General features: G+C 41.7%; 1 protein-coding gene and 2 long non-coding RNA genes across 3 annotated transcripts in view; 1 reads left to right on the top strand and 2 right to left on the bottom strand.

Moving 5' to 3' along the window:
• LOC135294128 (uncharacterized) overlaps positions 1–8,589 on the bottom strand; it is a 22,924-nt gene extending 14,335 nt beyond the window's left edge. The window contains exon 1 of the long non-coding RNA XR_010356282.1: positions 8,500–8,589. This is a non-coding gene — a long non-coding RNA (uncharacterized LOC135294128). The remainder of the gene's footprint in view (positions 1–8,499) is intronic.
• LOC135294129 (uncharacterized) lies at positions 4,504–24,079 on the top strand. The gene is made up of 3 exons (XR_010356283.1): positions 4,504–4,606; positions 5,694–5,859; positions 17,014–24,079. It is a non-coding gene; the product is annotated as an uncharacterized LOC135294129 (long non-coding RNA).
• SERTM1 (serine rich and transmembrane domain containing 1) lies at positions 10,270–24,710 on the bottom strand. The gene is made up of 3 exons (XM_064408988.1): positions 24,094–24,710; positions 17,515–17,613; positions 10,270–12,969 (listed from the first exon to the last, which is right to left on the bottom strand). Exon 3 carries the CDS (start codon positions 12,783–12,785, stop codon positions 12,462–12,464), a length of 324 nt encoding a protein of 107 aa, XP_064265058.1. The 5' UTR covers positions 12,786–12,969; positions 17,515–17,613; positions 24,094–24,710; the 3' UTR covers positions 10,270–12,461.

Below are 24,710 nucleotides of genomic sequence, written 5' to 3' on the forward strand. Positions count from 1 at the left end.
GTGTCTTCAGTGGCCAGCTTCTTAGCATGGTTAAACAACTCATAAGAGAAGGTGCTCATGCTTTTATCAAGTGTTTGATTTTGTGATTTAGGCTGAGATCTCAGGAATGTTATTTGTTTTGATTCTTCCCCATCACCCCCATGTTCAGGTTGAGACTAAGGAGCTAAACAAAAGAACTGAGATTAAAGAGAACCTACACCAATAGAACAAAATAGAAAAAAATGGCTAAGGCTTTTAAGAAAAAAGGTGTAAGTAGATAAAACCATTAGAAATGTAGTCAGAAATGATCGAAGGACAAATGAAAAATGCAACATGTTTTAACAAAGGCCACTTCCTGCCTGAAAAAAGGCTGCTACATAGGAAAACATCCAGAAATTGGTGAAGGGACTAAATTTTGCACAAGAGTTTTATCTGACTATAAAATGGTTATGTCATAATGAGAAAGGAAAATAGGAGCATTTAGGAAGTAAAGGAGATCTAATAAAAGACCTGTTAATTGCCAAACCAGACATGGACTCCCGGAAAATATAAACATGAAAAAGACAGTCGGTTCAGGTCATATGGGGACTGTGGTATTTATGCAGCAAATGTAAGGTTTAATTGGGAGCAGCCACATTGCCAGTTCCTGCAGAGCCTGAGCCAGCTGAGATGGTGTCTGGGAGAAGCCATCAATCCCAAATAGCTCCAATGACACTCAGACTTGGATGTGCTTTCCAGACCAAGACTGTCTGCTGAAACACAGCAGAAAAGCAGCAGTTTGCAACAGTGGTTTAAGAGTTGGACCAGGAAGAATTGGATGAAGAACAATGGAGAGACTGCCTGTTGTTGGTGTCAACCTCAGGGTGCAGGAAACTTCTCAGAAGGCAACTGAACCTCTAAGTTTTGTGTGAACAAGAAGAGAAAATCAGATGTAGTCTGGTTTTCTCTGGAAGGGAGGAACAATCCTGGCAGTTATATTTGGATGAGGATAAGCTCCCATCTCACTTTATGCAGTGGAGGGGATTCTGAGGAAAGAAAACCCCAGATATCTGTGAAAGGAAAACAGAAGCCTCTGAGCACAGTGCTATAGACATTTCCTGTCCAGTGCAGCAGTCTGTAACTCTCCCAGCTGCCTCTGGTCCACAGTATCTCATGGCTCCATACATGTGCTGCCCAGGCACCCTTCTTGCTCCCCGGCCCTGACTGTGCCTCAAACAAGCAAAATTAGGAAGAAGAAAAGCAGGGGACATAACAGCAGCAGGTCTTCTTTGAATGTAACATGCCTAATTCTGTTGACAGCTCTGACACTTTACACCAACATAATTACATTACAATTACAATTACAATCTGTAATGCACTAGAGTCATTTATGAAATATTACTCAGATAATTGTCTTGATAGTTACTTTGACTGGGATAAAAACTCCGTGAATTGTAAACAAAGGGCAATGATAAACATTAATGTGTTGGGTTGGAGCTCGGTGGCTTACTGCTGAGACTGCTATTACATGCAGGCTTGTTTAATGATCTGAATAGAGGTGTTAACAGAGTACTAAAAGAAATCTGAAATGGAACAAGATGAGCACAGTGGAGGCAAAGCACTGATGAAAGAATCTTAAAATAAAAGATGGTTTGGGTTTTGGATTTGGAGTGGAACAGGGTCCAGTTTTCTGACTATACCATGCACAACATTCCTCTGCCCAGGTTTTCAATGGTGCTGATTGATTTCAGACTCACACAGGTGATTTGGAGCTAAAAAATTATTAAATGTGAGGTTACTATGAGACATGGCCAATTGGGGTCTCTTTATGCAGAAATATCCCCTTGCAAATGAGAATCCTGCAAATACTCTCTGTGACTCTGGGGTGGCAGGAGCTGCAACATTAAACGGGATGCTGAGCATCTTCCTAGAAGAGATTGGAGAATTCAGAGAAGAATGACAGAAGTAACTGGGAGGATTGAAGAGTTTGGTGGTGTACACACAAGCACACAAAAATAGAGGTGTATGTGAGAGTGAGAGAAAGTAGAATGAACTAATTTCGCATTGTCAACAAATGTTTGCATGATGTCAGGCAAATTTGTGCTTCATCCATATGTACTGAAAACCATCACTGGGAAACTTGTTTTGGTCCACAGCTTTGTGAAATCATAGCCTTGGCAAATCCCAAAACCTTCACTGAAAGTGTTTCTTTAATGTTTTTAATCCAGACTTTACTACTGGATTTTGCAAGGCAGCAAAATAATCCCTAAAATAAAAGATGACTTTTTAATTGAGATTCTGTAATTCAACCCTGTAAATCCAACAATCTTTGGGTATTTCCAGAAAACCCGGATGCAGTGGTGAAGAGGTTTAACTATTCAGCTGGGGGGGAAGGGGGGTATATGGGGGGGCAGGGTGGGTATGAAAAGAAAATTAAATGTATCCGAAATAATGCTTTCAGAATGCATATTTTAGGGTAACACAAGCAAGAAAGAGAAAGAAATAATTCTGTCAGAGGTGATCCCATCCCATAAAGCCTAGGTTTGTAGAAGTTTATTTAGCAATTACTTCACTGAGCATACTCAGCAATGAGTAGTTTTATTTGCAGCACCCTCCCTGGGACGTCTACCTATAGTTCGTTATCTATCTATCTGTCTGTCTGTCTGTCTGTCTAATCTCTCTATCTATCTACTTATCTTTAAAATGAATTAATATCCAACTCAGAAAATTAAATAGTCCCAGTAAGTTGCAATAGAGTATGTAGTAGTTGCAAGGGTATTTTCATAAAAGGGCTCAGAACTGTGGCAGCACCCCCTTTAAAAGTTGTAACCCATCCCACCTACTGCCCAAACTGGTATTTACAGCATTTCCCAATTGAACTGTAGAGACTTTTCCCATTGCATGCTCATCAGGTCGGCTCACTGAATTTACCAAGACTGAGGAGATGCTTGGAGAATAATTGCTGACAGAAATCCAAAACCCAAATGACCTTCTGTATGTTGATATCCAGATGAGAGGTATGTAGCTAAAAATACCCCTTGTCAACCGTGTCTTTTTTATGCACCAGATCCACTTGAAATTTGCTACAGACAACCAAGATGAGCAGAGTCTGCTTGCAAGGAATATTTTTCCCTCCCACTTTGATCTAAAGCAGATGTTACTGATTATCAGCAGAAAGCCTGTGTTGCACGCTAAGAAAGTCAGTGCTGCTCAGTGAAGGGTATTGGTAAAGATAACGTGAGAGGAGGTAGGCCATGTATTGCTGCTGTCAAATTACCCAACTGTTCCACTGCAGTTTTTATTGCAGAGGTTTTCTAGGCTCAGGAAATCAGTAGGAGGTCAAGTCACACCTCATTTCTGTGCCAGAGAGCTTCAGATTGCTTAGCATAAAGTGTCATGTACATGGGACAGGCAGTACTTTTGGAAAAAATTAAGAAACTAGGAAAACCCAAAGAAAACAGGAAAATGGGGGCTTCTTGAAGTACCTCCATACAAGGGGAGGCAGCTGAAGTCACTGTCATGTTTCCTATGAGTAAAACCTGACATACTTTAGGTCATTGTCGATGTTTTTGAGTCTCTTTTTTCCCCCCATGGAGGCTGAATTAATGCATAATGTGATTAGGTCCATCCTGTGGACAACTCAAAAATACCTATCCCATAATGGAAATAATTTACTCTTCCTCTGTACCACTCTGAGGGTCTCTGTATGGAAGTGCACACGTTCAGCTACTGACTCTCAGCTTCTCAAAGCAGATGTTTTACACATTTTCAGGGATGTGGCTTTCTGAATACAAATTAGTAGAAGTGGCAACGGAAATGGCAATCGGTGGTATTTGTAACTCAAATGAAAACATTCACATTTACCAATTGCTCTGTTTCTGGACCTCTAATATAATGTTAGCTATTTTTCTTATCTGATTACATTCTCATTCCAGCGTATATTTCTTTTTCCTTTTAAAAGTCAGTAACTTGGTCTCTAAACAGCGGAAAAATTAAACACCAATTAGAGCAATTAGAAAATCACTAATTTTGTCTGCTGAGTCTGGTTCTGCATTCGCTTTAGATGCGTAACTTCCAAGGAGGTCAACAGGAGGTCTGTGTGCGAACATGCATTAGGATCTAGTCATAAAGGAAAATTAGATTAAGGTTTTATAAATAAATGACTTTTTCTTGATTGATTAAATAATTGAAGAAATTCATCATAGGTCTATTTGAAGTAAATTTTCTTCGCAATAATTATTCTGTTTTTGAAAAAAGAATTTAAAATCTACTTGTTAAACAGGATTGTTTAAAAATGTTAACCAAGATTGCTTCATTTAATCTTTATAGACATGCTTTGAATACTTCATTTTAAAATAGATATGTCTGAGTCACCTTTAAATATAGTGCAAAACAATCTGAGTACAGTGCTTGTTTCCAAAATATTGTAATAAAACATTTCAACTAATAATGGTGTTTATTTAATTAAAATAATTCCAACAGAAATGGATCAAGCTCATTACAATAAATTGTGACCTGTGTTTTCCAGTGAGCATATAAGACAGGAAATATCTGCATAGGATTCTGCTGCAGATTTGTCTGTTAGAGGCTAATTCCAGTAGGAACACTGCCCAGTGCCTGCACGTTATTTGCTTCAGAAACAGGACAGGTATCTAGTCTTCCTTTTTTTTCCTGAAAACCATGCCTCCTACCCTGCTTTCCAAGCTGCTGCATTGTTTTAAGCATAGAGATTTTGAGTTATCTTTAGATTTAATGGAATAGTAGAAGGACTGGGTTGCTTCACTGTAAATCCTGTGCTCTTCAAGGATGATGTACAGCAAAGTCAGTCCCTCACTTCTGTACTCTGCCTTACTCTCATTCTCCTTCTGTTTCTTTATTCTCTTTGCCACAGTCCACATAGCAGCAGACATTTCCAGTCTAACACAAGTCAGCATCTTCAGATACGAGTGATATAAATCTCTTTTTTTTGTTTTCCTTCCAGACAAGAGAAAGGTTAGATAACTAATTCAGGTGACGACAAAGCTGTCCTAAGGCATTCATAACTAGTCACTGTGCAGATGTTCACAGGAGTCACACTGTCTCCCAGCAGCTCCTATTGCATCCTGGCTGCTGGGAAGAGGGAAAACAGTGGATGGTACCCACCCTGGGCACGTGAGGATGCCAGGACAGTCCCTGAGGCTGTCTGGAGGGGGTGTATGTGGAAACAGATGAGGAGCAGATCCTGCTTGCTCAAATTCCCCTCAGAGCTCATGGATCCCAGCGTCACCAAAGGCAGAGTCCACCTGCCCATTATTCCTTGTCTGCAGGGATGGCTCTGTTTCTCCGTCCTCTCTGGCGCATTTCCTGCAGCAGCTGAACACACATGGGCAGAGAAAATACCATGCTCCCCAAACATTTAATCATATCCATTTTCCTAATTACCCTTCCATTTATCTCTTTTGCATGGAGGGTTTTCTAGTTGTAAATAGGAAGCAATTGGTGGGTGGTTTGCCTCAAAGCATAACTATTTTTTTTCCTCTTGTTTTTCTGCAAGCTTTATTTTCCCCTAAGATAGAAAGACAGAAGAAGTGCAAATTCAGTTCAGTTCTAGCTATGCAGTTTTCAACTCCTTTTGCTTATTATCTGTTTATTTATTTGTATATCTATTTATATATATATCTAGTTCTATTCTCATTAAAACTTTCTTGGTTTTTGTTCTTCATGTTTCCTTCTGTTGGGATCTGTCCTTGGGGAAGGAAACCAAACAGCATCCCAGAAGACCGTCCCAGGAGGATTAATTTAAGAGGACAGCTACTCAGATGGACTGGGGCACAGGAGGGAGCAACAGCAGGGTTCTGCTTTTTTGATAACCACTGAACAAATCCAGATGACAAAGGATAGGAGCACCCAAGCTGAGCAAAGGTCAGTCTGTCTTCCTGATTTCCCCACTTTCTTTTTCCCTCTGCAACAACCCTTTTATTACAGCATTATAATCCAGCATTAAAATTATAATATTCTCTAATGCAAAATCATGTAGGTTTTTTTTATTGCTGCCTTCTCTTCCACTTCAGCTGAAAGTACTCTGCTTTCTAGTACCCAACTAATTGCTTTTGCTCTTGCCAAAGTTCAAGTTACAGTATCTGATTTTTTTTTTCATCACAGCAAGATCTATTTCCACTGAATGAATACTGATGAGTTAGACACTAGAAAGTGCCTTTGGTCAAACAACATGCCTTGTTCTGAATTTTCAGCAGATCTAAGCAATTATAAATTTGTCAGCACAATCCCCTTTACTTTCAAAATGAACTACAATGTTTTGTAATAAATTTCTAAAACTTCTATCAAGAGCTTTTTTTCCTGTAAGTTTTTTGTGTAGCATAGGGAGGGCTGCAGGAGCCCTTTTCAAAGTACACATTTATTTGGGCATGGTCCTTCCAGATCCTCCCTGGGCCACCAGCCCATGCAAGAGCAGATGATTAAGGACAATGTGGCAATGTGGGAGGGAATCTGTGTACTCGACACCCTTTCTGGGGCAGGATGGGACCACAGGATCTCGCTTCACCCACTCTGACTTGCCTCTCACTTGACATCAGCAGGACTGCCAGTGTCTTACAACAAACACCATGAAATCTGGACCGCCTGGGTCTAACAGAATTGCCTGGGCTTTAACTCATTGTGATGAGCAGATATTAGGGTTACCCTTTTCCCCTACAAGTACTTCTTGTCATAGTGATGGCTGAAATGGCAAATTTAGACATTTCTTCAGAAATATAACATAGGACCATAATCTGAAATAGTGTATTTATGAGGTTCTCAAATATAGAAAAGTTAGTGGAGAAAAATTATTGCTGAAGAAATACAGTGACATGTTCACTCAGAACTTAGCTTCTGAATAAAATCCACCTCAAAGCATGAACGGAAACTGAAAACCATGAAGCAGCTTCTGTTTTAAAGAAACTACTGAAATGTGCATTACTCGTTCTTTAGACTTCTTACTGTGCAAACTGGGCACACTCCTATGGGTTTTCCAGCAATGTTACAATACCGTGCAAAATTAAATGTGAGGATAGAGGCATTTCTCATTGAAAAGTCCTCTCTGGACATGTAAAGAGCAGTTTTGAAGAGCATCGAGGGAGTTGGAGCAGAATTTGCCCTGAACAAACTACACAGGGAGTCTCCACCATAAATGTGTCCTTTACACTAATTTCTTACCTCTCAGCGACTGCTGAGTCCAAGCTCAAGAAAAAGCCATGCAACAAATGATTTATAGGTTTTGGCTATTATTCTAAAACAAATGACAAACGGATCCCTGTGCTGAAGGAGCACTGAGGGCACAATTCATTAATTAGAATCTTAGTCTCCATCTTACATTTAATCAATAATACTCTGCAACAAAAGAGAAATGTAACTGTACTCTGGAACCAGGTCTATCTGACCAGATCAGCATTCAGTGTTAGAAGTACATAAGTAAATATGTGTGGCAAAAATGCCCTGACAGACACCTAGACTTGTTTATTGAGGAGAGAAATATTTGGATAAAGTAATTTTTTTTCCCTTTAAACAGTAGAAGTCTTACCTAGAAAAATCTGTGGGCAAAAATAATTATGTCAACACAGCTGGCATAAAATGCTCCATTTTTAACAATTCAATCATATAACTTTTCTCTTTAGAAATAGATATTTTGGCAAACAATTTAAATTTACAAAGAAAAAATTCTAACTTTTTTTTGTAAAGATTTATACATTAGATTATACTTTTAAAAGGTTTACTTTTCTGTTTCTGATTTTTTTTAACTGAAGCTGTTTAAAGACATTGCTTGTATTAAAATTGTGTCTTTTGGTGGCGAAACAAGTGTAGCCACTCTGCTGCTGTCTGTAAGGGACAGAAGGTGAAGTGAAACTATGCCAAGGAGCCAGTGCAATTTTCAGAAGGCACCTGGAGATTCTATACATTGATGGCCTACGAGCCACCTCCCTTTTCAGACTTTCAGAGGGTGGTCAGCTCCACTGATCTGAAACAATAAAACAGAAGTGAAAAATAGCTCAACTCACCTGGTCCTTGAGGTCACCTGCATGGTGATTACACTACACAGGGTGATATCATGATTACACTAATGGGCTTACCACCCTTGGAAGGGAATTCACAGCAGGTTGATGCTGCTTTTATCTCCAAAGCACAGAGCTGGGAGGAGCTGGGAGAACACATGTATCTGGCATCAGGAAAGTGACCTTGGCCAAGACCCTCTTGGACAGTTTGGGTGGTGTGAGCGAGCCAGGAGCTTTGTGGAGCACTGGTGTGAGCACGGGGCTGTGTCCCACTGGCACATCAAACTGCCTGGCATCACTGAGGTGTAAAGCAACTTGAGGGCTACTCCAGGCAAGAACAAGTCCACTTTTCTGGGAGAATAAAAAAAGGGCTCCTTCAGGCTACTTTTGCGCCCTGCATTTGGGGCATGTAATCACCTGCTGTAACCACGGAGTGGGGCCCTTGCCTTTGGGAGGCTGCGGAGGGCAGTGGATGTGGAAAGGTCCCTGAGCCGGGAGCAGCTGAGCCGGAACTCACCAAGTCTCCTTGGACAGCCAAAGCAGATGCAGTACAAACGGGACTAGCAAGAAGAATGGGAGGTACATGGATGGACCTCGTAAATAATCGTCCCACAAATGTGTCTTTGCTAGGGCTCTCACTGAAAAAAAAAGTAAAAAATGCTGAAGGGAAAAAACTCAAGTACAGTGGGACATGATGTTCCTTGGGGATTCAGCCTTGCCGGAGAACTACGGGGTTAGACAGCAAGGGGAAGGCAAACACACCACACAGAAGAGGAGTAACGCTTGCTCCCAGGGTGAAAGACTTTTGTTGGAAATCCAGACAAGACTTTCAGCTTACAGAAGCAAACCTTTCAGGTGAGCTGGCAGAGAAAGGCTGATCACAGAAAATTATTTCAGTGGAATAAACACTCCACAGAGCTGAAGAGTTGCTAAGTGAAAATCATGACACTGTTTCAGGATGGGAATAATGTGGTGATCTTCAGGGCAGATAAATATAATGGGTTAATTTGACAGTAGGGCTAAGGTGACAAACAGAGCCAGAGAGTCTTAGATACAGAGGCTGCTATAGCTTTCAGCAGGTGATGATGAAATATGCTTGAATGGACCATATTTGGTGAACTAAAGCAAAATAATTTTTCTGCATTTTCCAGAAACTCCTTCAGTTCTTTCCTCATCCGTGTTTTATTAATATTTTTTTCTATAGATTTCTAGGTCTACTTTGCAACTATCTGATGTCATGTGTTTCAGTTCGGGCTCTTGTCCTGTTGTGGGCACCATTGGGAAGGCCCCGGCTCCCTCTTCTTCCTTCTTCCCATAACGTATTTATACACATTGATGAGATCCTTCAGAGCCTTCTATAGGCTAAAAAGTCCCAGCTCTCTCAGCCTCTCCTCAGGTGAGAGATGCTCCAAGCTCTTAATCATCTCAGCAGCCCTGAGCTGGGCTCAGTGTGGTATCTCCACATCTCTCTCTCTTCTACTGGGAACCCAGAATTGGACACAGCAAAAAATATCCCTGTGACTCTAGTTGGAATAGAATAGTAGAATATTTGCAGCTGGAAGGTATCTACAGTGATCATTAGTCTAACTGTCTGACCACTCTGGGGCTGACCAAAAGCTAAAGCATGTTGATAACAGCATTGTCCAAGTGCTTTTTAAACACTGACAGGCTTGGGGTGTCCACCACCTCTCTAGGAAGCCTGTTCCAGTGTTCTCAGGTTAACTTAGGCTCAGATTCTCAGGTAGATTTATTTTCTTCTTCCCTTTTTCTTTTTTTCTAGAACTGGTACTTAGCAATCCTCAAAAATGCCATTGTGCTTTTTGCCTGTGGCTTCTCCTGATGCTATTTTGTTGGAACTTGTTTCTATTCAAATCTGTCTTGAGGAGAACAGATGAAACTCAGCTGAAATTGTGATGACTATAGTCCTGTGTGTCACTGCAGAGTGGAAAAAAAATAATAGCATCTAGTAAACTAGAAAGCAAAATCAAATGTGTGGTTTCAGTTATCTTTCCTATTTTCTGCAGTTGGAAAAATACTTTCTGTTCTGGTGAAGTTTGACAACAGCTCACTGAACAGAGCCAATGGGGTTTCAACATTTTGTATTTTAATATTAAAAGTCTCTGCAAGTATAAACACATATATCTGCAAGGATAAACACACTGCTGGGAACAAACACTCATCTTGACCTGTGGTCTCATCTCAGGTTTTGATTAAATTTCTCCATTTGCAGCGAAGGAAGCAACAAATTTAAAACTTTGTCAGTAAGGGAAGATAGTCCAAGAGTTGCTCTGTCTTGACTTACAGCTCGTTTATTTCTATTTACCAGTCAACATACAAATACATTCTGTTACAGGTTTGAGATTTCAAAGAGCTTTCACAAGAGAAGTGATGTTTCCCGATCCCTTTTAAACAACTACCTCTTTTTTCAAGACCGTTTGTCAAATACAGTGAAAAGTGACATACAAGAAACTTTTGTCTATATGAATAGAATATTCCAAGCTGTAAATATATCCATCAAACCTGTTTGGCTCAGAGAATCTGCAGACTTACATTCTTTGTTAGTCAGCAAGTTCTTTGGCCTCTTTAAGGAACTAATCACCACCATAAGTCACTACCACTTACCATACTGCATGTTCACTTTTAAAATCTGAAAACACTAACTCCAGCATCATCTGTATTGTTTGGCAACAGCAGCTGCATTTTGAATGATTATATTTACACCAGACTTTCCAAATTTGTATTTTAAAGCCTGTGTAGCTAATGGCAGAGTCTGTCTTGTTTACAAATGCATGGAGAGCTCTGCAAGAGATATAAATGTGTTTGGGAAGTGTTCCCTAACTCCTTGGCCTGCTGGGCAGTGGTGCCATGTGAGGGGAGGACAGCTGCTCCTGCTGAGATAATCCCATCTCCCAGAGTTACACCTGTGTTATGTCAGTAACAGAAAAGGCAGTGCAAATTCCATACCTTTCTTAGGTCTTTCCTGTGACTTAGATTCAGACATGAGAACAAAATTTGCATGGGCTTGAATGGCAGGACAGAGCTGTGCTCACACAGTGCAATAAGGACAACAAGGCATTGCACCAGTCTGGGGTTGTAGTTCTAGTAGGTCACACTTGGCACTCCAAATCACAAATTTGAAGGTTTGGCTTGATTTAAAGCCCAGCTGACCACAGGATCCAGTTCACAAAGCTGCTCATTATTTTACTGCAGAAATGGGGTCACATGTTACACTTTGAGCAAGGGAAATGATAACCCAGAAAACTGCACGGCAAAGAGGAGTGAGATTGTGAATCCATTTCTCTTCCCCTCTCACTGGCATTCCCTTATGCTGATGGGGAAAGTGGCAGAGCCACTGCCATTTGTCCTGCCCATCCCTTCCTACCCTCTGCAGGTAGACCTTGCACTTCCTGCAGGTCAGAGCTCAGGTCTTCCTGGCCATTGTGCAGATCCCTGTGTGCCCCCCTCCACCCACATTTCTGAAATCACAGGACAAAGGCTGGCCCAGAAAGTCCTCACCAGAACAAGCAATTTCTGTCCCTGCTGACGTGAGTGCAAACATCATGTCCCTAAAGGACAGTTTAGGAGCTCTTCACTTGCTACTTGAATTGGTAAAATGCAGGTCTTTGACAAGAAACCACTAGTTTGTCCTGGTATCCAATAAGAATAAGCTGCAGTATCCGTGAAGTACAAAAAGGAGTAGTGTGGTATTTATGATTCAGCAGCAAAAGCTGCCCCCTGGAGGAACATGTCATTAGGCAAATGAGATAGTGAGATGCAACGGGGTCCAAAATTAACTCCACACATTCAACCACGAGCATTGTTACTGTAGTTGCTTTACTAAGTTAACCAAAGAGACTCAAAAACTGAAATACCGACTTTATACAGAACGAGCTGGGAGTACAAATAAATAAAAGCAACATTCTTCAAGAATTAGTTATGTTTTATAAACATCAACAAACACTGAAAAAGATGTGAAAACTAAAAAGAAAAAAAAAAGGAATATATCAACAACTTTAAGTTGTCCTAATATTTATAATTTAAGCAGATTTTTTGTACTTTTGCAATAGGGATTTCATCCATAAGTCCTTATATAATTAAAAAAGGAAAAGAAATACAGTCAGCATATTGCTGATACAAGACCAGGGAATGGGTCACAATTAGAGCAGAAAAATGACACATCTAGTTAGAAGTGTATTACAATTTAGCAGGAATACTCTTAACAAACACTGTCTATGCATGAGAAAGAGCATCACTAGTACAGGCAAGAAATGATGATCAGGTATTATTCATTATCCACTGTCCAAAATGAAAATTAGTTAAAAGGGAAATGAAAACTAGAAAAGGAAAGGGGGAAAAAATAAAGAAACTTTTAAAAACACCTCTTGATAATAGTCTTCTAAGGCAAATGTTACATGCACTAGTTCCTCAAGAAACTAGACAAAGCTCTTCCATTTCCTGTATGTTTTCTTTCATTTATTTTCATGAAGAAAGGTTTGAGAGAGCAGAGCGCTGGGAAGAAATACTGCAAACCTCTAAATTAGTGAATGAACTTCCAGCATCACTATTGTATTCAGGGTAGGAGGAACTGGAAGAAATTATGTTTTTCAGCCTCTGAAGTGCAATGATCAGTAGCAAAAGGAGAAAAGCTAAGAGACTAAGGAATATAGAAACATAGACATAGACATTGGATAAACGGCCAGGTGATGAATCCACTGAAGTTGAAAGGGATGTGGGATACAGCTCCAGAAAAGTCCCATTTTCCATATTTCCCACAAATCCAGATGAAGGGTTGGGTTCTGACATTGCTGGGTTTGTGTTTTAGAAATTACAACAAATCTTGTGTTTGAAGGCAGTTTTAGTGGCATAAAAAGGGTTTATTTTAAGCGAACATTTTTCCATCATAATGGTGAGATGACAAGTCAGTCAGTGAATGAGTTTATCTTTTACTGCTCAAGTCCAGGACAATTTAAGATTTTATCCTTCAGAACTGCAAGGAAAAAAAAAGCAGCAAGGTTAATTTACTAGCAGATAATGTGCACCTGATATAATTTAGGTCTTAAGAGTTATGTTTCTTAGCCCAAAGATGCAATTCTTAAAGAATTAACTAGCAATTATCTTTATATCTCAATTTTCCAAAATGCAGGGATTACGTGAAATCCTACTAAATCCTAATGGATTGACTCTTCCCAACCATGAGTTAATTGCAGAACAGCACAATCAAAAATGTACTTTATATGGGACAGAGGTACTGGAATCCAATTTATTTTGTGATAAAAAATCTAGTCAAGTAATGAAACTCTCAAGCTCCTCAACCTAGATGAGCAAAGCCACTCAACATCACAGCTGACAATTAATCCATTAGCTACTTATTTCATAGTGTCTTGCCAGAGGTACCCAGAATTAGAAAATCTGCCAGACTTTCTTTCTTACTGTCTATTTATGAAATGTATTCAATGGTTTCAAACACGGAAATGTACATTGCTGTAATTCTGCCATGGAGATCTCAATGGTAGGCATGTTTCAGTGGAGTAAGGCAGCTTCTGACCCTACATCCCAAGGAAAGGGCAGCCCTGCCAGCCCAGCAGGCATGAAAGGACTGTCTAAGGGCTATGGACAAAAGGTTACATTCCAGATGTTGTTTTATTGTTTATTTATTGTGTTTGCTGTTTTATAGTGGAGCTTTTGGTGGTCTCAATCAAGCATCCTGACAGCCTGCAAGATATGCAGGAGTACAAAACTGCATCTGCAAATATCAGATAAAAATATTCTTACCATTGTGATATATAACTCATAGTGATGCATAAAATATACTAAACTAAAATAGTTTTATCAGCCTAATAGTATTTAGCTCCATAGGAAACTGTATTTGTTGTACCTCCTGAAATAAATCACAACAGACTGAACAAAGAGAGATCCTTATGAGATTATACTTCTTTTGAACTGTCTTTAATTTGGTGATATAAAATTAACTAATGGAACAATATGCGTTCATTTCATGTTCTGGAAATAGTTAAGTGTGTTATAGCTAATTTATCCTTTTTAAAAGATAGGCTTTGATATAGAAGATGTTTATTCTTAATTATGTGCCATAATGAAAATTAGAACCATTATTAATTGAATTGCTCTATAATAACTTAAGGAATTACTTCACATGAATTCTTTAACATGGCAGAAGTTGAAAGCCTTTAAATTTCTCACAAATTTGAAATCTACTACATTCTGCTTTTACTACTGGCACTTGACCCTGGTACAAGGAATAACTTTGGCTTTTTTTCAGACTTTTTTTGAAGTTAGTGGAAAATTTATAGTATTAAATACAACTAATCAGAACCTCAGTTAAACAGAGATGTGTTTTGCTAAATCAGAACTTTTATAGGTCTTACAACATCACCCAGGCTATCTTTAAATGAGTATTTTGTAGTGAGATCAGAGACACTGTAAACTCTGATTCCAAATGGAGCCATGAGTAGATTTATTCAGTGCACCAAAGCTACAACTTCAGCTCAAGTTCCTGCTTCTGCTTGGAGAAGAAGGTAAATGCCATGAACTGTTTGTCTCTCTTACCCTGATCCTCCTGAAGAAATAATCCCCAGAGAGTCAGGTTAGGTAATTAGGCTTTTACCCAATTACCTTCTTGTTAGGTAATTTGGTGTTTTTTGCATTTCTGAAAACTAAATACAACAACATCAAAACATTTAGCCCATACCTAGTCCCCAAAAACATTTGGGAATTTTGCCACTGACATCAAAGCATAATGGCAAAGCTGGTAAACTGCAATAAACCTGTTGTCTTTCTGAGAGCTGTAAACTGACCCAGGAAATGAACGATGGAGGCAAAGTTTTCACATTCTGTGGTGGTCTCTGCCTTTCCCTCATCTGTTTTTGGAAAGTTGAGTTGGTTTAAGGCAATAATGATTTGCAAGTATTGTTCCTGAATGATGCAGATGGACAACTCTGTCTGACAGGAGGCAGCTTTCCAACTCACCACTCTTGAAAACTCCTGGGAAAGCAGAACTGGCACCTGTCTGCAGGGGGACTCAGGTTTTGTGGTGTAGCTGGATCTAGAGTATTTTGTCGGAAGCACCTCTGCAATGCCAGGATAGGGCTGTGTGATTTGAGGAGGCTTCCTGAGTCCTCCAGTCCAGCCTCACTGTTGTAAATCTGCTGAAAGCCCCAGATCATACTCTGCCTTTCTGGCTATGGCTGAATTTTCCTGCTGTTATTGCTCCTTTGTTACACAGCCTTGCTGCTCTGATGGACAACCTGCCTAGAAGATTCACACATTTCAGTAAAACAATTCACTGGTCCCAAAAGGTACAGACTCTACCTACCTCTACACTCCGCTGGTTTTAGATGTAAAAGAGAGCAAAACCTTGTTCTGCTACTCTGGTCCTCAAATATGAGTGTTGCAGAAAAGAAAAGGCTCTCCTAGATATATGATGTCATTTGTATATCCTGGCTTTTCAACCAGCGCCACTGTTTAGCTATATTCTCCCAGCTGTGCATTGTTTCTTCATTCAGGTCCTTGGTATAAATATCTTTCACAGGTGAGGATAACCACTCTTACTCCACGGGTAAGCCAACTTGGCAGATACTGTAGGCAGGCTCAGTTGGAGTTTTCAATATTTCCTTTCATCTTGTGGTAAGTAGGAGATGGGCAAGGTGGCATTCACCAGAAGAAGGACAAACTGAGCATGTGAGGGATCAGGCAAGGCATCACTATGTATCACTGTGCAGGTACCAGCAGTTCCACGCCTGAGCAGCCACGCCAAAGCTAGCCACTATTGCATATCTGATGGTATCTGCTAGAAAATCCATTTTGTAAGGAAATGCAAATGTGGTCAGGAGCAGAGGCCTCACAATTAGCATATGCCCTGAGTGCCAAATTATATGTAACATATGTAATTCAATCCTTAGCATTGCTAAGACAGTAGCCATCTCCCAGTTCAGACTAAAGTGAATATTAAATGAGACTGCAACACTCTGCAGGATGGCATGAAGAGAGCTTTTTCATAGTCCCAATGTCGTAAATGCTTTACTGCCTGTATTGTATTTCTTCATATATCTTGGTGCAACAACTCTGCTTCTACAGGCTCAGTCATATATAATTTAATGGCCTGCACTCACACCACTGAAACCCTAAAAATTGAGGAACAGGCAGCAAAGATAAGTCTGGTAGACTCAATTTCTTGTGAGTTTATCAGCCACAAAAAAGCACTTAGTTTTCTTAGCTCTTCCTGTATTTTTGTGACTGCAAGCTGAGAAATATCTTGGTTGTTTCAGTGTTTTCAAAATGTTTAAGCAGAGAGACAAATTGACTTCAAAGAAAACCAGTGTTTGTATATTACATAAACTAACACTTTTGTCACAATCTTCTGTGAACTGTTTCTTTACAGGTAGAAGGTATCATAGAAAGCCCTTATTGTAAACATCTCCTAAGAGATGAGACCTTAATTTGCTTTTCAAATGGTTACAACAGAGAGGTCCTCTCTGTTGTAACTCTGTGTTGCTTCTCCCCAAGTTCTGCTATCACAGTGATTGGTCCCAAAAGCTGGCAGCAAGTCTTCACTAGATTGATATATGTATGAAGGCCAGGGAGCTCCTGGTTTAGTTCTTTCATCTTCCCACTCTTGTTTTTCTACATTTATTTCCTTCCTAGGTTACCGATATTTCCCTTCCAGCAAACATGTAACACAAAATACTTAATGTCAATAAAGATATGTTTTCATACTCATACTAAAGGGCTGAAGGAATTTTATCTACCAGGAACACTTTAGCCTTGAAAGGCAATATGCTCTAGACTGGAAAAGTGTAGCAGTTTGACATCATGCAACTAAATAAGACAGTAGCTCTAGACAGAAAAAAAAATGTGAACAACATTTTTTTCCATTGAAAATGTAGGTAGGAAAGGCAAAGAATGACTTCTAGTTTGCAGTTTAACAAGAATATGATCCTTAATACTTCTTATTGGATACATGCCTTTGGCAATTAAAGACCACAAGTAAGTAGGATGCTTCTTTTTTCTGTTACAGATGGACCTTCCAGGAGCAGAGAATCCCTTTTCCACTCTGCCTGGGAAACAGGATCAATTGCCAACTGACTCAATAAAATAGAGCGCAGAAGGAAAAGAAAAACTATTTCCTGCCACAAGCAAAGTTTTCCTTTTAATTTATGATCTAATTTCATTTTTTAATTATGATTTAATATGATTTAAATTTATGTCTTTGAAAATCTAAGAAGACAAGTGCCCAGATGGCTTGGTTGCAGGTTAAAATCAAGTTATATTTTGTTTGGGGGTTTGTGTGGGGCTCTAAAAAGGAAACCCTCTGAGCCATAAGGATACTTAGATTAATTCAGATAGGCTCCAATGATTCTCTAATTTACATTTCCCATGGATCTGTGGATTATAGAGTCATTTATATCAATGTAAATCAAAGACATTGTGACCTGGGATCAGACCCAGGACCCGTGAGTTAAATCTGGTCTTTAAAAGTAAAAGAAAAATGAGCAAGGAGAAAGAATAAAATACTTACAAGCAGGAAGATATGGAAATAGAAGCCAAATGTCCAATGCAGAGGATGCGGTTGGTGATCACGTCCAAATCTAAAGGGACTGCATGCTGAGAAAAGTCCCTATAGAAAAGCAAATAAAAGTGGAAAAGTTTAGTAATAACTACAATAATAATAAAATAAAGGAAGGACAAGTGCTGAATTTTGACTGCTCTTACTGGCAGAAATTTCAGGAAAAAAACCCAAACCAACTGGAATCGTGGCTTGTGTTTTATTCCTGCTAACAACATCGTTCTGCTGCCCAGTTACAGCACGGCATGTACAACATCAGAACCATGATCCTGAACTCTGCTTTACAGACAGGCTTTGATAACACCTTTCTCTTGTTCTGCAGTGTGCTCCAGGACCAAGACAGATATTTGTCCCCTGGCACTTTTTTAAGCACTAGAGCACTGTATCTGCTCTCCAATTCATTTCACATTATACCCTGAAGACTTCTGCCAGGAATCAGGTCTTTTGGATTACACACTATTATTTATTCATCCTCTTTATTTCTGACTATCTGCAGTTTAAGTTTTCACACTTGAAATATCCAATCTGAATATGTTATGTGCACAGGAATAGCTAGAAGAATTTTGTGTGCTACATGCATTCAATACCAAAAATTAAAACATAGCCCCTGAATTGTTTTTAATAAAGTAAATTAAATTTCTTGTGTGTGAAGAAACAATCCCAAATGATACAGATTAAAGCAAAAGATGAGCCACACTCAAACAGATTTTGCCCTTTGGGAGACAAAAGACACTTTCACAATCATTGTACATCTTAGAGCTCTGCCCCTTCAGCACATTTGGTTTGACTGTGTTAGAGAAGCAGATCTCTGGGGATGGATGTTGATGCATTGTTGTGCTGCTTTCATCCCTTCAGTCACTGAATCACTTTTGGTTTAAGCCTCTCCAAGCTCAATAAAGAAAATTGTCTAGTGCAGCTGTTAAAAGACAGTGTTGTTGAAATCCAAATGTTTTGATAACACTGACTATACTAATGTTCCACCAAAGGGAGTCGGACAGCTTCCAGACCATCTCTTTGTGACAAACAGGTAGGAGGCTGTAGGTGGACCTCAAAGTCAGCTGCCCCAGAGATGGACCCAGCATATGCACGGGATGTGAGGGTGTGCACCCTTGTCACCTCACCCACAACTGCTTCTGAGGCTGAGGCAGGTGTGGTACAGGATGGAGAGGGGGTACAGCAGCCCCTGTATGCATTTTCTCTGGCAAATATGCCTCACATGGCCAAGAGCTCTACCCTATGCCCCTCAGTTTTGTTGGCTCATAGCAGAGATCCTTTTCCTCCCCTTTCTTCTTTCCTGGGGGAAAGAGGCATAGATCTCTGCAACAGGACTGTATCTTCAACCAAGGCATACACAAAGTATTTTGCTCTTTTTTTCTTGGTAGAATCTTTGTTAGTCCATCTCTCCCCAGATACACAGAGCACTACTTTAGCCCATTTAGCCCCTCATTCAATACAACAGTGTCACAATCTCCAGCAAGGCAAGGGGACCAGAGCCTACCAAATCTTGGGCTGATTAAACATGAAGTGAAAAACACAAGGACATCCTCAAAGCTTCCTAAGTGCGGGCATCCATATTCAAATGGTAAGTGTACACAGTGAGGCAGGGAGGACAGAGCTTTTAATTATCTTTGAAGAACAGAGAAATACTTGGACCAGAACATCAACAAGCTTATCTTCAGAAGACCCCTTGCCATACACAGTTGTATCCCACAGTCCTTCATCCTCTTGCACCACTCTAAGGCCCCTCACAGCTATTTTTACTATTTCAGCTGCAGTAGTAGCCTACAGAAGGATTTGGCCCAAACAGTGTATTCATTCACTGTGCCAGTAAGACATGCAAGGAGTAGGGATCTATCTGTTCCCTGTATCTCTCAGGATGTGGAGAGGGGTAAGGAGTCTCACTGCTGTGCCTCTGAGACCTTAGATATAGAAATGGGGCCCTCCTGATCTAGCATCCTATGAGACCATCAGCTTGAATCTCATCCAAATGATATGGTCACCAAGGAAATCAGTCTCCTTCCTGTGCTGGTTTGTTAAAAATATTTATTTCTGTTTTGAAAATTTCTTGTGGAAAAATACAGGTTGCTGAAAAAAACCCACCCAAAACTCAACAGCCTACTCTTTGCTGACCGTAGGGATGGGTTGTATTTGATTTCTTCGTGTTCAGTCCCAAATCTATTCCCCTTATTGCCACTCTGAATAACTTTTGTTGCCACTCTCAGCCAAATTCAACCCAGGCAGAAACCTCAAACAGATCTGAGCTCCTAAAGTTTAGTGACAGTGGGTGATCAGGCAGAGAAGACATGAAGGTTCACACAGCCATTTGGTTGCCCATAACAGCTTTAAATCTTGGTAATTGACTTCTACAGTCAAAAACAGCCATAAGGTGTCACTGTCAAAGTGACAGATCCTGGGAGCCCAGCAGGAAAGGAGGTCCAGGGCAAGGTTAGCCAGGGAAGAGAAGAAACCAGCAAGTGTCAGGAATCCTTAACTGCTGCATTTCGTCTAATGACTTCTTGTTTGATTTCTTGCAAAATCTGATTTGGAAGTCTTGTTTGAACAGAAAATTTAGTGTAGTGTGGAATGGCTGCTTAATGAGAAATGAAAACTACATTAAAACCCACTTTCCTCAATGGAACAAGTATATGAAAGTATTTCAACTGCTTCTGCCTTGTTGCCTTCTTTCGTGGTTGAGTCTTCCATTCCTTCTACCCTTCTTTCTGAAGGCTGTGTAGAGCATCCCACCAACTGATAAGCCTCTCAGGAGTCTCCATCCAGCATACGTCTGTGTGGCATAGTGGTGTTGTAATTAATCTCAGAATAAAAAAAAGTTAATTAAGCTTTGCCACTTCATGCCTGACTCTTAAATGGGCTCCCAATAACTACCTCTTTTATTTGACACAGGAAGAACATCACTGGACTCCACAACTGAGACCAAGTGGCCAGTGCAGTGGAGGGCTGTGCACTGTGTTTGCCCTTCCTGAAACCACCACACTTCTCATGGGGCAGTGCTTCAGCTCCTGCACACTGTTTATTCAGACCAAAACATACCAGATAAAATACCAAGCTCCGGGGCAAGCAGTCCTTGTTATCAGAACTTGCTTTCATTTTCCATCACGCTCATGCTTAGACCCTCAGGGTTACTTCCAGGTAGACAGGGAAAAACTCCTCAAAAGTATCACACCCATCCCCTTAATCTACAAGGAATGCAGTTTTAGGACAAAGTGTGGCTAAATCTGGAACTGGATGCTCTTAAGCTCTCTACTCTCAACTTAAGCTCTCTGTTGTCTCTGCCAGTACTGCAGCACATCCTCCTGCCTGATGCTGATGACGTGGCTGCACACACGAGTGTAGCTGAGAGCCCTCATCTCCATCACTCCATGTGGGCACATCCACTCCTGTCTCGGGAGAATTCTGGGCAGACTACAGCAAGGAGCTTTGCTGAGCAGTAAAAGCAAAGTTCACTTTGCTAGTCAATGGGGTTATTGGTCCTTAACTAGCGAGGATGTGACCCAGGAAGCAGAGTCCAGAACACTAAGAAAACACCCTTCTATTGCAAAATTCAGCTGATATGCTGATTTCAATGTATTTTATAAAAACAACAGGTATAAATCACACATTTTATATATCACAAATTTTATAAATCCATATCACACCAAAAAATGTCAAACAGATTTCATTTCGACCTTCTTAGGAACCTCATCACAATGTAAAGCTAGGATACAATTTTTTACACTTGGTTCAACAGAAATTTTTGTTAATGCATGATTCTCAGATTTTTTTTTCTCTCCAAAAAAATGCAGATTCAGTATCGACTACACTTAAATGTCTGTACACTTAAATGTCAAATGAGTTTAGGCACAGATGTGCTATCACAGTAACTCCATTCACTGTAACTCTGCTTCCTGACTTGGGTATCTTATGCTTTACTAACAAAAGTAAGAAAACACTCTTCTCCTTTGGTTCTCTGTTTCCCCTCACTGTTGTAACAGAAGATCTCTATCCTCACCGTTCCTTATTTTACCAACGCAGGCTGTATGCATGCCCTCCCCTGATGAACAAACCATGGCATATTTGTGTGCCTAATATTCACATATAGTCCCTGTTTGCAAAACAGCCTGCAACAACTCAGGCAAAGAGAAACATGACGGCAAAGGGAGATGCAGCGAGCCACGCTGTGCTGTGCAAGCATAAGGGGGCAGGGTTGCACCTGAAATGCCAAAAAAGAGCAAGTGAGGATCTGTAGGCTATGGAAAGAGAGTTTCTGCTGGTGCCTGATAGAGTGATCTGTTCAACAACTGCCTCTCAGATGTCCTAGCTTTAGAGGCCACTGTTGTGCTCCAATCCAGAGCAAGTGAAATTCCAGTGGCAGGGATGATAGACCAGGCAAGGGCTCATCTTAGCATCTCACCAGAAAGCTGCTGAAGGCATCAAACGAAAGCAAATGTGCTGGGACATATCAAGGAAGTTAAAGGAATGATGGACAAAGTGCCTATATGAAGTTACAAGTAAGCACAAGGCGGAGCTGGGAGAAATGCAGATGATGACTTGAGGGAGAAAGATGCTGAGAGCACAGGCTGATCAAGGCCCAGGAGTACCTCCTGAGAAAAACAGGAGACTTGGTACCTCATGGACAGGGTGACTGTCAAGGACACTTGAAGCCTCAGACTGACATGTCAGATGCAGGGGGAAAGAGGGAGCAGCAGAAGGACTGACAAAGAGGGGAGATGCAGACGAGGTGGCAGGCTAAGAGGGGGTTTTGCAGCAGCGCCATGGATCGACCATGTCGTAACAGGATTTCCTCTGTGCAAGCCAGGAAAAGGAGGCAACCGCAGTCATGAAGACACAGGGGGAGGACTGCTTGCAAAAGAGCGCAGGAGGCAGAAGTGAAAATATACTGACTTTTTAGTATTTAGATTCCAAGTCTCAGACCTATCAGAAACATCGGATTTTTCAGCAACTTCTGAATGTACTCTTGGTGTTGAGATAATTCCTCTTCTGTGTAGATGAGGTGCAAGAAGGAAAGGCTCTGTTGCTTCCTGCCTCACATAGGGAATTTACAGAATACAATTTACAATTTGCACTGCACCAGCAAGACCCAATTATGAAAAAGACACTTGGCAGAGGCGAGTTATCCCAGTTCAGCCTTTTACATCTGAAAAGGTTAGCAAAATGCCCATGACAATAACTTCCTATGCCAAATATATTCACATACATACATACATGGTGGTAGTACTAGGTTAGGCCTGGATGCTGAAATAGCCCAAGACCCCTTCCCCAGCAGTTCCAGGTCCTGCAGCATTTATCCTGTTGACAGCAAAGCACACGTACTGGATATGGCAAGTAGCAGCCTGCAGGCAGGCCAGCCTGTGTACCAGAGCACGGGAAAGCTGGGGAAACGTGAGGGAGGCAGGGGCGACATGCCTGCATTTTCTTTCCCTGCCTTGGGTGATAGGGGTGACCCCATCTGAGGAAGAGGTGGGAAAGGAAGGCAGCCAGTACACAGCTACAACCAGCAACCATCCCTAAGGGGAACAAGCATAATAGCAGAGAGAAGGCAGCTGGTGGCTTCAGGTTGCCTTTTGTTTCAGTCTGTTCAGGCACAGGAAAGTTAAGAATGGGCTCAAAATGACTGTAAAAAGCAAAATCACAAGAAAACAGACATGACACTCCAGCTGGATCCCTTATCATAATAAAACTGCCATCACTATATGCATCTTATATGGTCCAGATTTTACACATTTCTCCTATTAGTCTTTCTCCCATTCTGCTAAAATTAGCTGAGAATTAATTAAATAATAGCTAGTATGCATTCCTAATTGTCTTTGCTTATATAAATGTTAATTAGCATGGCAAATTCTCAGCCCTTTACCACTATTTTCACAATTTTCCTCTAACTGCTTAGTATTTGCAAGGCTAGGAAGAGTTTGCGACACTTGATTTCTGTTCCAAACTTTATTGCATCTAGCAAGATGATGTTGAAACAGCCTGAAGATTTCAGGCAGACATAAAATGCTTGCAAAGGGCATATTTTTGTGCATCCATCCGGTGTTTTTTTCCCATGCTATGCTGTATAAGCTCAGCTTTTCTCCCACTACATTGGATAGGCATCTTACAATTTATTTGCAGAGGGAGCAACGCTTTCCCCGTCATCTTTCTGCAAGCATCGTGAAAGAGCACACGGGCGGCAGCCTGTGCTTATGCCCGCTGAGCCAAGAATTTTCTTGCACACTGATGACCCAATGGTCTGCGCTATCACACCCCTGGGCTGCAGCATCTTTCAGCAAAATAAACCAGCCCGTGCCTCCCTTCTCTCCGCATCCCTCCTTCCAGAAGCTGTGCAGCCCCGTGCTGTCACCACGCTCTCCCAGAGCGTTCCCCTTCTTGCCTCCGCCGAAAACAATTTCCCCAAACCCAAGAAGCGTTCGTTCAATTCAAGCACTCGCCAACCCGCCAAGTGAGTTAGGCTAAATACAGGTTCTTTCCAAAAGACGTTTGTGAACGATCAAGCGCAGGCCACAAAACACATACCTCGGTTAAACGCTCGTGGAAATCAAATGCCCTTGGTTACGGCACAGGACATGCAAACCGCTAAGGATGCTCCCTCGGAGCAGCAGCACGGCCGAGGCGCGGCGGGAGCTGTTCCAGAGCGCACAGCAGCTTCCCAAACCCACCGGGGACCCGCCGGGACCCGCCTGAGCCGGCGCGGCACCGCTCGGCGCCGGACAGCGGCAGCGGGCGGCCCCGGCGCTGCGGGAGCGTGCGGGCAGCAGCGCTCGGCCGCGGGCAGCCGTGCTCGCCGAGGCTCCGCTGGCACCGAGAGCACGAACAACACGCGCCGGGTTAGGGCAGAGGCAGGAAAAAACACCCCACACCCGGCGTGTCGATCTCCTTCTGAAAGCAGCTCGGGATGCTCCGGCTCGGGATGCTCCGCTCGGGATGCTCCGGCAGCGCGGCACCTTCCCGCCCGCAGCCGCCCCGCGGGGCAGCTCCGCTCCTCGCTCCCGCTCCCCTGCGCGGCTCCAGCCGCGGCCCCGGCTCCCGGCTCCCGCCGCCGTCCCGCGGAGGCAGCGCCGCCCCCGGCCCGCCCCTCGCCCGTGCCCCCCGCCCCGCTGCCGGGCTGGGCTGCGGGGCCGCGGCGGGCGGGG

The sequence above is a fragment of the Passer domesticus genome, chromosome 2 (genome assembly GCF_036417665.1).
Source record: "Passer domesticus isolate bPasDom1 chromosome 2, bPasDom1.hap1, whole genome shotgun sequence".
Classification (NCBI taxonomy): domain Eukaryota; kingdom Metazoa; phylum Chordata; class Aves; order Passeriformes; family Passeridae; genus Passer; species Passer domesticus.

Excerpts from the sequence above, each read along its gene's own strand:
- SERTM1 (XM_064408988.1), bottom strand. The coding sequence starts at position 12,785 with ATGTCAGAACCCAACCCTTCATCTGGATTTGTGGGAAATATGGAAAAT.